The sequence below is a fragment of the Patella vulgata genome, chromosome 2 (genome assembly GCF_932274485.2).
Source record: "Patella vulgata chromosome 2, xgPatVulg1.2, whole genome shotgun sequence".
Taxonomy (NCBI): domain Eukaryota; kingdom Metazoa; phylum Mollusca; class Gastropoda; family Patellidae; genus Patella; species Patella vulgata.
In genome coordinates this window covers 71,939,032-71,955,082 of record NC_065880.2, presented here as the reverse complement: position 1 = coordinate 71,955,082, position 16,051 = coordinate 71,939,032, and the positions used below count along the sequence as shown (strand labels likewise).

Sequence of the window (16,051 nt, the reverse complement as noted above, 5' to 3'; positions counted from 1 at the left end):
AACTGCAAAGCAGAATACCAAAGCAGAAAAAAGAAGAAGCATTAAAAAAAAATCACAGCAAACTGTAGTTTTAGATCACTCCCCGTTGCATGATTTATGAATCTAAAAGCAGTTCTACATGTATTTCTAAGATGATAAAATTGTGGAATGAGAACATCAAAATAACGTCCTAGATAGCCAGTTGTCTAAATGTCAAAATACATGTATCAGCTAATATGAAAAAAAATATTAATTTCTACCTCGATTCCTATTCAAGCTTTAGAATACTTGTATTAATTTGTTTTTAGGTTTTATGCAAGTAGAAAACATTGTCATGGTATATTAGTTTGTTATCGTTTTTAATGTCGATGTTTGGATTTGGAGTAGTAGCTAGTGGTTTTGTGGTAGTAATATTAATAAAAGTAGTATTAGTACACAAGACACAAATAAATTGGATTAGAATTAGATTAGGTAGTTTTTAATTTGCCAACTGAGCTAATGCCCATTCCAGCCATAAATAAGAAATAGAAAAACCCAGTGCTTCTCTAATATTCCTCAATTAAGATTTGAGATACAGTGATAGATTATAATATACAAACTATAGACACAACAAGTGATTAACAAATATGAAACACATAATAAATCTCAACCCATTTTCTAATCTGATAACCTTCGTAATGTGACACTTCTGCGTTTTTCACAAATAAAGTCCATGAAATATATCCAAGAACAAACAGAAAATGAAACTTTGGATGACATAAAATCCTGGTCACATTTGTTGATCAATGATACCCACACTTACCCAAGAACACATTCTATATAAATCAAAAATTTGGCCAAATGTTGCCAATTTCAGCTTTATTTTCATTTGAAGCACAAGGTTGTGGTTAATAAGAATAAAATGTGCAGCTAGAAATTAGTCCAGTTATTAAATCTGTCAAAATTACAGATCTCCTAGGAAAAGCTATTAAGTGAATTAAAAAAAATTAAACCCATGGATCTACGATGGTTAACCAACCACTTTGGGACCAAGTATTTTCAAAGGGTTATCTTCGCAGATAAATTGTTTTATGATATATGATAACAATGGACGACAGAGAATACAAAGAACATCACAAAACAACATAAAACAAATAGGTAACACAATAGGCAAATTAAGATACATAATATATATCTATATACATGCAGCAGTACGTAATGAATGTCTCATGCCTACAGCTTGTGTAAAACTGTATGTTTAATAATTTAAAATAAATTAATGTGGTCATAATGCAAATAAAATAAATTAAATATGCACTTGAGCCTCGGTTAAATAATTATTCAAATGTGATCAGTTAATGTAGAATTCAATATTAGTCAATTGGATTAGATAATTTAAATTATAAAAGGGAGACGATTTCAGAGCTCGAGTTTTGATTTTTGTAGACTCATGTGATATTGGTGCTAACTTAATTTAAAGAAATCTCCCATCCGATTAAACTTGAGGGAAACTAATGTACCTTCTTCCGTGGATCCATAACGTAACCCTTCATCGTTATCATCAGTTTTCACTCCACCATATTGAGGCATCCTATCATACGTTGTAGTATCCGTTGACTGTTCATAACGTTGGCTTGTTTGGTCGATATCTGTATCGCCTTGCCTATACTGACCATCTACATCCTTCTGATAACGTTGTCCCTGCTGACTATACTGATCGTACTGTGTCGTGACCCTGCTACTGTCAACAGATGTGTCAGAAATGGTTTGATCAATATCAGTGCCTTGATAACCCATAGATGAACCATATTTACTTTGTTCAGTCTGATACCTGTCATCGTCGATATTGGAATCCCTATATTCAGTAGTCCTACTTCTGTCCTCAAAGTCAGTTCTTGAGTCTCCTGTTTCAATAGTAGTTCTTTGTTCAAAGTCTGTAGACCTACTTTCGTCCCCAAAGTCAATGTTCGAATCTCTGTATTCTGTAGTAGTAGTTGTGATGGTTTTCTCTTCAAAGTCAGTCCTACTTTTGTCATCGTCAACATTGGAATCCCTGTAGTCAACATCTGAATCTCTATATTCAGTATTAACAGTAGTAGTTCTTTCGTTAATATAAGTCTTATCATCATCTCTGAAGTCCGATGTCCTACTTCTATCCTCATAGTCAATATTGGAGTCCCTATTGTCAATGCTAGTATCCCCATATTGAACTGTCCCACTATCGTACCCATAATCAGATGGTCTGTTTGTGTTCCTATAGTCTACATCTGAATCTCTATAATCAGTAGGTCTACTGTCCCCACGTTCAATATATGAGTCTTTATATTCCACACTCCTGTCCCTATATTCTGTACTTCTATCCCCATAAGAAATGTCTCTATATTGATGATCATCAATATCGGTGCCTTTGTACTGATCAAAACCATCTCGTCCATCATCTAGTCTACTAGTAAACTCATCATAGCCACGACCTTCACTAGAAGGAGATTCAAATTCCCCATGTACTTTAAAGTCAGCAGGCATAGTTGGTTCTGGGACTGATGATGGTTCTTCTGGGTAAGAGCCATCAGATGTAGGACTGGTCATTTGTTCGAGGACATCCTGTCTGTAAGATAATTTGGCACCTCCGATATCACTGGATGATGTGGTTTGAACCTGTTCAGTTTCCTCTACAGTGACTATTTGGTCATATCCCTGCCCATAATTACTTGCTCTTTCAGTCTCCCTCATATAGTCTGAAATTTGGTAGGATTAGAATATGTACTGCATGCAGACATCAGTCTTCAAGAATATAAAGCATAACGCAGAAAGGATGCCATGCTTTCCGTTAGTCCAGGCAAAGACAGAGAAAACAAAAGTGCAATCTTCTTACGGTTAGTTGTTGAAACTAGATTCTACAGAAAACCTTAACCGCAAACACTATCTTAAGAGCTATAAGTATGATTATTTTTACTGTAGCTAAGTTCAAATGATGCATAAATGAAAGATAACTAAAGTGCATACTACAGAAAGTAGCGTTTGTGTTAAAATATATAGAAATAAGCAGAAGTGTCACAGTAATTTGGTGAGAAAAACTCATGCAGATCTACATAAAAAGGGCTGAGATATTACATTTGTGAAGCAAAAAGTTCTTCTAGAAGCCAAATGATGTCTAGATAAGCACTGGGCATCTTGTTACATAACGGATAAAAACATTCCCAATGATTGAAATGCAATGATTAGTGAATTGTTCCACCCACCCCCGGAGCTCAACCACGAGGAGTAACTAGTCAGAATGTATAGTTTCACCACTACAAGAACTTTCTTGTTTCATTACTGTATATTTGCTTGTATGTCTTGAACTTTTCTAGTAGTGAATAATTTGAAAATTAACTTCCAGCAAAATTTAAATGGAAACATAACCAAATGTGTGAACTAAAAATACCACAACCAAAACTTAAAAGATAGAACATTTATTCAAAGACAACAGAAATTTGACAACAGTAATGAAAGCAATTGCAATAAGAAAGGCAAAAAAAAGCTAATAACAATATATCAAATAATAATTATAAAATCAAAGTAAATAAGAACATGTATTACATTATATGATCAATTTAAATTCTATTTGATTATCTCTTTAATGAGGTGACAATCACGTGATTAGATTTTTCTAATGAGTTTGAAGAGAATAATGAAATGAAAAGGGTTTTATATATAGGGGTTCTATATGCTACTTTTGCCATTCTAATTACACAATTAATGGCAGTCCTGGCAGTAAATCCTACATTCTAGGCAGATATATAAAGTAGTCGTTATATTGGACATTATTCCATTCCATATATATAATAATATTAATACTTAACAATAAAAAAAAACAATAACCGTTACCATTAAATATATAAATGGCCAATTTACACAAAATAAGCTTAATATAAAACAATTTAATTTGAGTTTTGCAACTCTTATAGGATGAGCATTTAGTAAATATTACATAGCACAAAGTTGAAGTTTTTACGTAGTCTGTAAATCAATATACTTTCAGTAATACCGCTTAATTTATCATCATGCACAATTTGGGTATTTTACAACCAAACATATTTCATGCTATGGATTTTCCTAATTACCCTGTTTCAGGTCAGATGATCCGCAAATACATGTATATAAGTTACTTGAGCATACCTTTTTTAATTTAATTGCTTGGTAATTTTATTTTTACCTAAGTCCTGTTATTCACACGCTGAGTGGCGTGCAGACGCTTGGTAATGCCCCAGGTCAACTCCTTGATTGTATGTCCTCAAGTATATAATATATAGGCTAGTATTCTGCCATTTAAATATGTAAAAACGCAGATTTTTTATTAACAATAAGTAGAGTCGCTTGTACAACAAAGTTAAGAACGATGACTTGAATTTTAAAAAAAACCCTTAATTTTAATCACGTTCTTTAATTGGATGCCCACTCCCCTCCTCCCGGAATGGATCCCCTGGATACCCCAACACCCATCTCTGCACGCCACATCAAACGATTGTAATTCTGAGTAGGGTATTAGAAATACATGTCAGCCGTACAATCACATCTTAGATCAATGGAGAAGGTCAGAAATTGGGTAGATATAAAGTAAGAACAAATAAGAAAAGGTCAACGTGTAAGTATAAATCGTAAGTAGTAAAGGTGGCAATAGAAATTCATGCCTTGTTCAAACTGAAACAGGGTAGTAAGAAATAAAGCAATAAAACAAGTCATATAAAATGTCATGGGAACACACGGCATGGTAATATCTACACACCCGTCTCTTGTCCTCCATCGCCATGACTACCAACAGCTGCCAGACGCGCCGCTGCTTCAGCCATATTAGCACCTCGAGGCATCTTTTCTTCTGAAAAATATAATAAAATTAGAAAAATATCAGTACCTGCAGTGATGAAATAACAAAATGACAATCATGTAAGAGGATGACCTTGTATTATGAATGTGGTAAACAACGTTTTGTTGATATGCCAACTCATTTTTGGCTGACATTCAAACAGCTCATTGCTCATTTACATTTGTTAGCTGATATACCAGAGATACACTTGTTTTAGATTTCTGATAGGCATAGGAACTACTTTTTCACAGAAACTATTATCTAAGCCTTGTTGTCATAGAAAATGTACCCTATTAAAATTTCTGAGGAGCTTTCAGTGGAAAGTTATACCTAAATGAGTATGGATCAGGTCTTATCAACTGGTCAACTACTCTCATGATTGGCGCATAATATATTTAAATGTGATATAAAAGTTATAGGTGGGGAAGGGGCAGTAGCAGAATTTAGGGAGGAAGTGGGTTAGGTGAGGAGGGTGGTCTGCTTCAGGTGGCACTTTGTTGGAAACAGAAATTTTGGTCTGTCTATTTGGAACAGTAGAAGGATACAAGATGCCCGATACAAGTTTATTCTCCCACAAAAACACTGCCTTATGTTTAACATTTTGAGTATGTTTGATGTGGTCTGGGGTAAGGACTTACGAAGTCAGCAAACCCAAGCGTTAAACATCTCTAGGTAAAGCCAATGGATGGGGGATTTTTATGGAATTGATTGCTGTGAACAAAAATCTACATACAGGTGGTTGGGAAAGCATTATGGACAGTATGTAATTAGACATACAGATTTTATATATCTTATTTCTATGGATGCCAATATAATAGTGATAATTTAGTCAAGGCAGCAGTAACACAATAATTTAGAAACAAATTGTGGTCACTTCATTTTGCAATGGGGAATAGTACACATCACTCTGCTCAGCACAGTTCGAAACTGTGGTCTGGGGCTTTCAGATCATATTTTTAATGACCATATGACCCAGAAAGGTAAATTATAAAAGTTATAATGAATACTTTGAATTTAGTTAAACCTATATGTAAACATAGGTTTAGCAAAGTTACAATATAAAGTTACAAATTAAATATTAAAATAAAATAATAATATAAAGTTTTAAAATAAGGCTATAAATATAGAGGAAATACACAGCTAAAGCAGAGAATTAATATGATAAAGTTACTATATAATTAGGTTATTAATAACCAATATTGTTAAAAAATATAATAAATAATAATAAGATACATGCAACTGGTAAAAGGATCCATAATAGAAACCATAAAATAAATGGCACCAAAATATGGCTATAAACAAAAAATGTAACAGAAAGAGTTGAAAACAAACTGAAATTTAGGAAACGATCATAACTGATATGCAGGTAACGTTTCTAAACAATACGTTAATTTGACAAAGTTACTTTGCAAACTGACTACATTCTGTATTCTAAAATGTCATATAAAGAGAATAACAAGAAAGTATATGATACATTTTTTGTTTCCCTTTTAAAACGTGTAAAATCTTAATAAATGGTTTTAGTTTTAGACTGTATTCAAATTCAATACTTCACAAACTGACAGCACTCCGTATTTTAACAAATGTTTCACAAACAGAATAATATAAAAGTGTACATGATTTTTTTGTTGTTTTCTTTTTAAAACTTGTAAAATCTTAATACATGGTTTTAGATAGTATTCAAATTCTATAATAAATATTATTTGATCTCGATATCAAATATAAAACTATCCTATTTAAAATCATGAAAAATTGCTCTAAATGTAATCAATTGTAGAAAGAGTACACCAAGAAAATAGAAACAGAGCTTTTTAACAACATAAATAGAAAAAATTTTGAGAATAACATTTATTGATCACCATGGTTACCTTTGAGAACAGTAACTCTTTCTGTTGTGCCAGACGGGGTAATGGTGGTAACTTTACGAATAGTTTTCCACGTTTCACCATCGTCTGACACCTGATAAATTTCCTCAATTTCTGTTGATTCCGTCGTCTGTTCCTCATCATAATAATCCTCTATTGCAGCATTAATTAATTTTTTTTACGATTTAAAAATTGTTACTATGCTAAATATGTTAACTTCTAATCAATTCTACAAATTATGTCTAGTTTCTAAAAAAAGGCAGCTATCAAATTCACTAAGAAAGCATTCACAATTTAGAAAGCATGCTAGAAAAATCACAAACATATTATTCTGAGTTACTTAAATGGACAGATTTACTTTTGCAACCTTAGCTTGGTATGGTTTATTTCAGTGAGACACACCCTCAGTATCCCCAGTGGTCTTGTTTCGTTCTACTCCACTATACTCTGGGTTCATCCATAGGGTATTCATTTATTTAAATTATCTGCCCTCGATCGTAGCATGAGTCTACGAACCAATCAAAAACAGTTTACAAACCAGTCTTACATTCATTGCCTACGTTCACAACAATATGGCGGCTTGTTTGTGGCAACAAGATGAGAGTTACTTTCCTTTGCCAACTTCCTTTGTATTTTATGATATTCTTTGATAAAAATAGCACAGTCATTAAGGGCAGATAATTTGAATACATGTCTCCCCCATGGATGAACCCAGGGGTTAATGGAGTGGAATGGAATGAGACCACTAGGGGTACCGAGGATATGAAAGACAAGGAGGTAAAATGGACAAAATGAAATGGGGTTTAACGTCCTACTGTTCTGCTCCGAACTGGGCTAATGAAGACGGGCATACGCCATGCAGTGTGCTATGAGGGAAATTTTGCATGGACAGCGGCACTACGGCCTACTCTTATATCAAATTCCAACTGTCAAGAGATCTTTTACATGCACGTCAATATGTACACGGGACCTTGTTTTTTTTTATCCCATCCGAACGACTAGACAGCTGTCCTTGTCAGGCCCTCCGTCCTGCATCACTGACAAGGGGGAACCACGCTGGAAAATCTGGATGAACTTTCTCAGCCAATGCAGGGATTGAACACCAGATCTCCAGGCTAGCAACCAGCGTCTTACCCACTTAGCCACCGTGACCCCACGGTAAAATGTACTCCATAATTCTTACAATGATGCACTTGTGAATAATCTACAAGTCTCATGACACGTTGGGGTGTATAGAAGCTTTATGATATAATACAGGATTAATAACTATGTGAGAGTATCTAGTATATTTTACTGCTCACCTTCTTATTATGTGAACATATCTTGAAAACATTTTTTTTTGTTGTACTTCATCAAGTTAATAAATTGTGTTAATACATCTTAAAAACACTAATTTGTCTAAGTTTACTGTAAAATATGTACCGCAAGTATGGTAACTAGAAATGTGTCGAATCAAATACCTGTTGCTGTTTTTTCCGTTGGACTAGGGGGAGGAGTTTTAACTACTTCATCATCACCTTCTCCTGCAAGCAATTAGCCATTCCAAATAAAGCAATTAGCATGGTTGTTTATATTTAAGTCAGAAAACTTTTGGCAATATAATTTATTGTGCATAAAGTCAATGCAAGCTGTCCAATAATCAAAATATGTGCTCAATTAACATTAAAAAACCCAAGTTAAATGTAAATGTTACAACTTAAAACTGATGTAATAAATTTCATAATTATGTTGTTTTTTTTTGAAAAATACATATGATCAGTGGTCTTTTTCTTATTTTAGGAACAACTACAAAATTGTGCAAGTCGAATCTCTGCAGCCTAAAAACGGTTCAATTCAGTTCGGTATTTACAAATGATGAAACAGAGATTTGACAACACTCCCCTGCAGACATTACTATAAATGTTAAATAATCAATATGAATACATCTTAGCATGGATTAAGCCATTAAAAATTAGATATTGTCTGAAATATATCATTAACAATCAGTAACTTTAATTAAACAAAGCCTTTCTACACCCATATTGAAACAGAAATCCAACCATCTCTGCCACAAGAATGTAAAGCCATAAATACAGTGAACAGAAATGACAACATCAAATAGACAATTTAAAAGGGTGAAAATAAAACAGAAATGACAATATCAAAGAGACTTGATTATAAAAGAGGTAGAACAACATCGAATAATGATTTCTAGAAATTGATTTCATATCTATTCAGAATATAAAATTTAGTCAATGTACACATAATTTAGCCAAATTTTTGAACTCTTTCAGTGGCTATATAACTTGTACATGTACACTGGTCTATTTTGCACAGCAAATTTCACCCCTAAGTGCTAATATCTTACATGCAAGATGTTTTGTTCGTTTACTATAAATATGAGTTACAGTACATGTACTTGAGTTGAGGTGGCCTAAGTCTTATTTTGGAGGTAACAAATTCTTACAAAATAGCTGCCCAGAAATATTTGAAGCAAATACAGAGTTTGTCAAAGGACTGGGTTTGTCGAATACCCCTTTTTTTATTGAATTTGTTTTACACAACCTCATAGGTTTTCTCAAGGCTCTCATTTTTCCTCCCACTACCAAAAGATCCTACACGCAAGCAATTAATTGAAATAATGATATGCCAGATGTTTGTCCCATAATGGCCTAGTTTGTGTTGAGAGGATGTTAAACACCACTCTCTCTGTTGAGAGTATTAGTCCAAGATACAATATAGTTATATATTAAATCCAAAATACTGTTATATGGTAATAATGTTACATTCAAGCATAAAAACTGAATGGTGCAAAGTGAGACAGATCATCAATGTATTTGTTCAATGTGTGTGTGGTGAAGTTTTTAAACAACATTTAAATTCACAACAACTGTGCAAAGATGATAGTACATGTAAACTTGTGGGTTTGAATTTTATATATATATCAATTGTCCAGCATTAACAAAAGACATTGTCATCCAGTCATCCAGATTTCAAAATATGTAATCACAGAAAACTGACTTTTGGTAATACAAGAAATCAATGGTGATGCTTAGGGACAAATCCTTGATTTTATACCCCCATAACTCAAGTATAGGGCCTAGTACTAAGAAATGTGATAAAGGAGGACATGCTAAATTTGTCAAAACAGAAAAAAATAGATCAAGTAGAGCAGTTTGTACAACAAACTTAAGAGCGATAATTTCAAATTTCAAATTTTTTAATGTTAATTCCACTCTTTGATTGGATGCCCCCCACCTTGAAATGGATGCCTGGGTCCCCCCCCCCTCTACCCACCGCCACTGCTGTACACAAAGCAAAAAGTAAACAGGTAGCATCATCTAATATTAATGGGTTGTTTCTTTGATTATTTCACAATTAGTTTTACTGTGTTTAGAAAGTAAAGTGTCAGTTTTACAATAAATAAAGGTTATGTCAGTATCTGTAAATGAAAATTAAATAACATCCATGCAGGTAACAACTAAAAGATCATTCTCCCATGCAGGTGAAAACAAAGAGAACTAGGGTGACATCATGCCAGTCTGTGTGTACCTTCTTGTGATGTTCTGTCATATGCTGAGGGCACTGTTTGGGAAGAAGGCTGATCTAGTCTGCTAAACATATCCACCTGATCTCTGGAAGCGTGGGTAATTTTTTCTTCTGTGATAGATATACGGTCATCGATTCCTGGAGAGCAGGGAGAGTAGGAGAATATATAGATATAAGTATAGACTACAGTTTCTACATGACCGGAATGAATGAAAGATGTGTATTCATTTAATTACAAAAAATGAAATGGAAGACAACCAATAAAATGAACAGATACACAGAATTAGTTCTATTATAACACATTTATATGTTCTTTCTAAATACTTTACAAATTAGAGTTTACCATTTCTTCCAAGATTTTGTCGATTATTGAGATATTAGAAATTAAGATATTTTCTAATTACTTTATACATTAGAGTTTACCATTGCAAGATTTTGTTGATTATTAAATTAGAAATTACGATATGGATACACAATACAAAAATTATTATTGAAACCTAAACTAAAAACATGAATGATATGAGAAAAAAAAATTCATGAACCAATTACCACATGAAAATAAATAAGCTTTGCCCACGATTAGATTATTTCTTTTTAATATATACGATTTCAAATGACATATCTTATAATAATAACACTGAACATCGACACATGTACATTTAGTGCAATTTTTATAAATCTGGGGATTATTTTTTAAAATTGTAAAATGCCTTAAATATCAGCTTTAATAACCATGTTTACAATTAACTTTTAATTTTGATTCAATATTTCAAGAAATAATCCTCAGGATAAATGATATTAGTAATTGTGTTGTCAACAGGAAGAATGTCCATGTAATATCAGAAAGAACCTTTAAACATGCATTATGCAAGAGCAAAGTCTGCTTATTACAAGTCTTTCTTTAGGCCTGAAATGTTATCTAAATTATCAATTAGACATTAATTAACTTATCCAGACAATAATAAACTCTCGATGTCAAGGCTAGCCTTCGATGTAGGCTGGATTTGATTCCTATATGCCGCTAACGGCCAAAGATAATTAAATCAGAAAAAGTGGATAATCGAGACTATGCTGTTTATATTAATGATTTTAGTAATGATAACCGAGACTATGCAAAAATGTCACCGGCTTCTTTCTCGGCTCATAGTGGATCAATTTGACTGAAATTTTCAGCAAATTAACTTGACACTATCTAGTTTTTAACTATTATAGCGAGAACTGCCATCTCTTTATCTTATCTCCCATAATGTATCTTTAAGTAATTCCCTTATGTTATCAAGTTGTAAGTACCTTGTGTCTAATTTCATGATTTATGTAAGCCATCAAAGAAGTGAATGAATGCCCTCTTGAAATGCTTGGAAATTAGTCAAAGGTGATGTTAAGAATCAAGTGAACAGAGTTAATAGTGATTAAGAATTGGGTGAAAGTAACCAATGATAAGTCGTGACATCAAGAATTGGGTGAGTAAAAGTGAGTGGCGGCTTAAGAATTGAATGAAAACAGCCAATTTAGTCAACCATATTAAGAATGGGATGAACTGGGTGAATAAAGTGAACCATTTTAAGAATTGTGAAAACCATGTTAAGAATTGGGATGAGTTACGTCATCTCAAAGAAGGAGTGAACATGGATAGTGATGATGATATTAAAGAATGGAAATTAGGATGAAACTATCAGCATGCCATCTACCCACACACCTTGCTCTACTTTCTGCGCTGCTTGCATTCGTTCTTTTTCATCTGCATATTTATCGAGTTCACTGAGCAGGTCAACATAAGCCTCCTTCTTCTTTTGTGATATAATTTGTCTTTCTTCTGGAGTTGTTACCTTAGCAACAGGACGTCTTTGATCTACGAATACTGTGAGGTCTTCTGCTATCGATGTAGGTCGAGATCCAGTAGCTGATTGGTTGTAAAATTGTCATGTGATTTACTTAGATATTTATGTATTTGACAGTTTGTAAAACTTTACTACCTGTTTATTATTGTGTCTATTATTAAATCTATTAATTAGTCATAATCTATACACAAGTCACAATTCTATAGAATACAATTACTGTTTATTACTGAGCTTTGTTCGACTGGGCCTCTCTAGTCTTTATCAATCAATGCTAATAAGCAGTAATTGTATTCCACAGAATTGTAACCTGTATGTTTCAAGTTCAATTACTAAATACCATTGAAACAATTCATATATACTAATAAGCCAAGTACATTAAAGCAGTGAAGCTCTAGAAACCATCTTCATTTTATGTATGCCTATCTATCTAATAGCTTTTTAGCTGCCATTTGCTTGGCATTAACATACTATCTTAGAATAAGCATTTCTTTTAGTTTCAGCTTATAAATACACAAATGTAAAGATTATAACCAAATTATATATGACTACTTGTTTCTGTGATAATACATTATTAGCCTATATCAATTTAAACTTTTGTTCTTTGGGGGGGAAGAAATGCAAATACTTGGGTTGCTCTTCTTAAAAGCTTTGAGTTCCACATTTTCAGTTTATTAAATTCTAAAATAAATCATTTTACATGAGACTCAAGTGGCTTTTTTTATTTATCATGCCCCCAAAGAATTAAAAATTAAATTTGTTTTGGCCTTACTGTTTATTATAAAGACAATCTATTAGTCTCACCTTCTTCTGCTACTGCTTGTGGAGCGGCTTTATCACTATTATCCACTATAGAACCCCGTTCACTACCGGGACTAGATTCTTCAGCAGCTGATTCAGATTCCTACAAAACATTTTCAAATAAATGTAGAAATCTTGTCAAATATAACATGATATTTAATTAAACATTAATAACAGGTTGAAAATCATCAACTAGCCAAGTGTAGGAAGTGACACGGTGTAAAGTGAATCATGTCAAGAGGACACTTAAAATATCAACATTAACAATACAAATTTAACATTACACGTACTTCAACAAGATATCGTGGAAAAGAAAGCCTTTACATGTTTAAACAAGTTTGTGAATTTGTGATTACTACACTAACAAACATGTTCATTGCATAAATATTGGTGCAGAACTGTGCATGGTTTTAGATCAAAATTACAAGATGTGGCTTGAAAGTAAATCTTTAATCTTAAATACAGTATTATTATTTAATCAAAACAAGACACCACATTCCAAAGATAAATACTAATAATATATTTTATGAAGATAAATTTATTCTGGATAAAAAAATAATGATAATAGGTAAAATATTGGATATCCTATGATCTAAGTCTACTAGTAGAAAACTGGCTATTAGTACTACTTTATATATATTATTCTAGCTTGTCTACAAGATGACTACATATTGTTACATACATACACTATATTTTAACACACACGCAGGACAATTAGTGTAATAAGTTAGGTGTCTATCAAAATCACTCATCAATAGTTTTCTAAATGCATTGATAGTGGAGGAGTGTGGCGGAACGGAGGGCTAGCTAACCATGCTCTGAATCATAATTATCAGAATACAGTTTTGTCAAAAATGAGTGTAAACAACAAAATTAAAATTGATTGGTCTGTCATAATCACTTGACAAAAGTTTTCTAAACGCACTGATAGTGGGGGTGGGGAGTTTTGTTACAAGAAACAATTCAAACTCATTGGTTCCATTATATTTGTAAATGTTACAAATTTTTTTTGCAAAAAATAACACAACTGTCAAATACACCTATCCCAGCCATGGATAACAATTCACAGATTAATAAAAACTTCTTTCAATGAAACTACAAGTATCCGCCTCGCACTTGACACAAATCTTTTAACTTTTAATACACAAAAAGAATTAATATACTTTCTTTACATTTCTTTTAGAGTCGGAACAAAAGGCTAAAAAACAATTGAAACTTCTTAGGAAATCAGATAAATAATAATAAATTCTATACCATCATTTTGCTGGTGATAAAGCGAAGTATTTAATAGTGCTAATTACATGAAGATTGAGTCTAACATGCCACATGCAAACTATAACACAAAATGAGCAGATTTAGTGTAAATTCATTAAAACAATTCTAACAGAAAACTGAACCATTCATTTTTGACTTTTGTAAAAGATACACAAGATAAAGAAATTGCTGCACATGTCGGAAATTTGAAGAAGTGCAGAGAAACATCCTTTTAATAAGAAAAGCTACAAAAGTTCTGCAAGAAGTAAAAATAGGAATTTTAAAGGGAGGCAACTGCTCACCTTAATATCCTCGAGTCTCTGAAATAAGGTACAGGCATCGGGCATGCAAAAGATAATGAATTGAATGATAGGCTGGAATAGTGCATAATTAAAAGCATCGGACAGTGACAAGAGGCAACCAAAAATACAAAATAAAGAGATCTAGAGTGGAGCCCTAGAGTGACTGATTATATCATTGACAATAATCTATACATGACTGAACCGCTATCAAGCTGGGATAGTTTTTATATTAGCTTCCAAATTACAAATCCATATACTATACAAAAGTACCAAACACTGTTATCACTAAGCCTACATTTTACATACTGGTTAGATAAGGACATCACAGATACACGGATCTCTATAGCAACTGAAGGATTATGTTATGAAAGCACCAAAGCCACAATTTCTTACCTTGATCATATCTTGTTCGTCATATTGGACATCTAAGGACATACCACGTTTAAAGGAGTCTTTCGAAATACCAATCTCTTCTTTAAAAGTATCGAAACCTGAAATTACAATGTTCATTTCAACCATAGCATATATCACTCCAACCATAGCCCATATTACTATGTTCATTTCAACCAGAGCCTATATTATGATGTTCATTTCAACCATAGCCTATAATACGACGTTCATTACAACAATAGCCTATATTACAATGTTGATTTCAACTATAGCCTATATTACAACGTTCATTTCATCCATAGCCTATATCATAACGGTGTTCATTTCAACCATAGTCTATATTACGATGTTCATTTCAACCATAACCTTATTATGATGTTCATTTTAACCATAGTCTTAGCATCATCAAACTGTCTGACATCAATATCTTAAATTCTTGAATGATTAAAAGTAAATACAAACAACATGAATGATACACACATTCTATGGAATTAATGTATATTACTAAGTGACGTTTTGACGCTTAATAAAGACTAGAGAAGTCTAGTCAAAACGTAACAAGTATTAAACAGTAATTGATTCCATAAAATTCTATCCTGTTCAATTACTAAATACCATTTCAACAATTTATTTGAATTATGTGTTGGTTTTATTCTTACTACTACTTAAGACTGGGTGATATTCTCCAAAATACTACTTACCGGATTGGTCCATTGCTACCCGGGCAGCAGCTGCTTCTACTTCATCATCTACTGTTTCTATATCATACATACAACTCTTAATTACATCCTCACGATTTATTGAACGTAAGGCACTCTCTAATTCATTACCTATAATATTCAATTTATTCGAAATCTATCAATATATTATTGATATAAGTACAGTTAAAGGAGCTAAGTCTCTAACTCAATATTTTCCATCATAATCAAAATTAAAAACACAAATTAGAATTCAATATTGATCAATTTCAATCAATATTCATGTTGTTATCTTGCTGTGAAACTTTTTGTTAATAATATGGCAAATGTCTAAAGCAACATTTGTGTCAATCTCTAAAGTAAATTGTAGGCAACTAAAATGTTGCATTCCTCCCATTTAAGGGTAAAGGATGATTAAGAGCATGTGACCATTAACACTTATATTCAAACTAGTTTAAAAATGCAGGTTTTTTAACACAGGGCTGTGTAGCGTTCTCATGTAATATTAGCCAAACCAGTTTAACTATTTTGACCTCATTGGTTAAAGGGTAGAGTTCATTTCGCATGGGCATATGAT

At 32.7% G+C, this 16,051-nt stretch overlaps 1 protein-coding gene across 4 annotated transcripts in view; it reads right to left on the bottom strand.

Annotated features, from left to right (window-relative positions):
• The window catches only part of LOC126811732 (titin), a 128,941-nt gene that overhangs the window by 26,236 nt on the left and 86,654 nt on the right, over positions 1-16,051 (bottom strand). For 2 of the 4 annotated variants that reach the window (XM_050537588.2, XM_050537587.2), the window contains exons 39-48: positions 15,478-15,606; positions 14,780-14,877; positions 14,387-14,404; positions 12,834-12,933; positions 11,891-12,094; positions 10,198-10,332; positions 8,127-8,189; positions 6,670-6,819; positions 4,724-4,813; positions 1,479-2,693 (exon numbers count right to left, since the gene is read on the bottom strand). In XM_050537588.2, the coding sequence (XP_050393545.1) occupies positions 1,479-2,693; positions 4,724-4,813; positions 6,670-6,819; positions 8,127-8,189; positions 10,198-10,332; positions 11,891-12,094; positions 12,834-12,933; positions 14,387-14,404; positions 14,780-14,877; positions 15,478-15,606 (2,202 nt within the window). The remainder of the gene's footprint in view (positions 1-1,478; positions 2,694-4,723; positions 4,814-6,669; positions 6,820-8,126; positions 8,190-10,197; positions 10,333-11,890; positions 12,095-12,833; positions 12,934-14,386; positions 14,405-14,779; positions 14,878-15,477; positions 15,607-16,051) is intronic. The other 2 variants (XM_050537590.2, XM_050537592.2) reach the window with 2 other exon arrangements.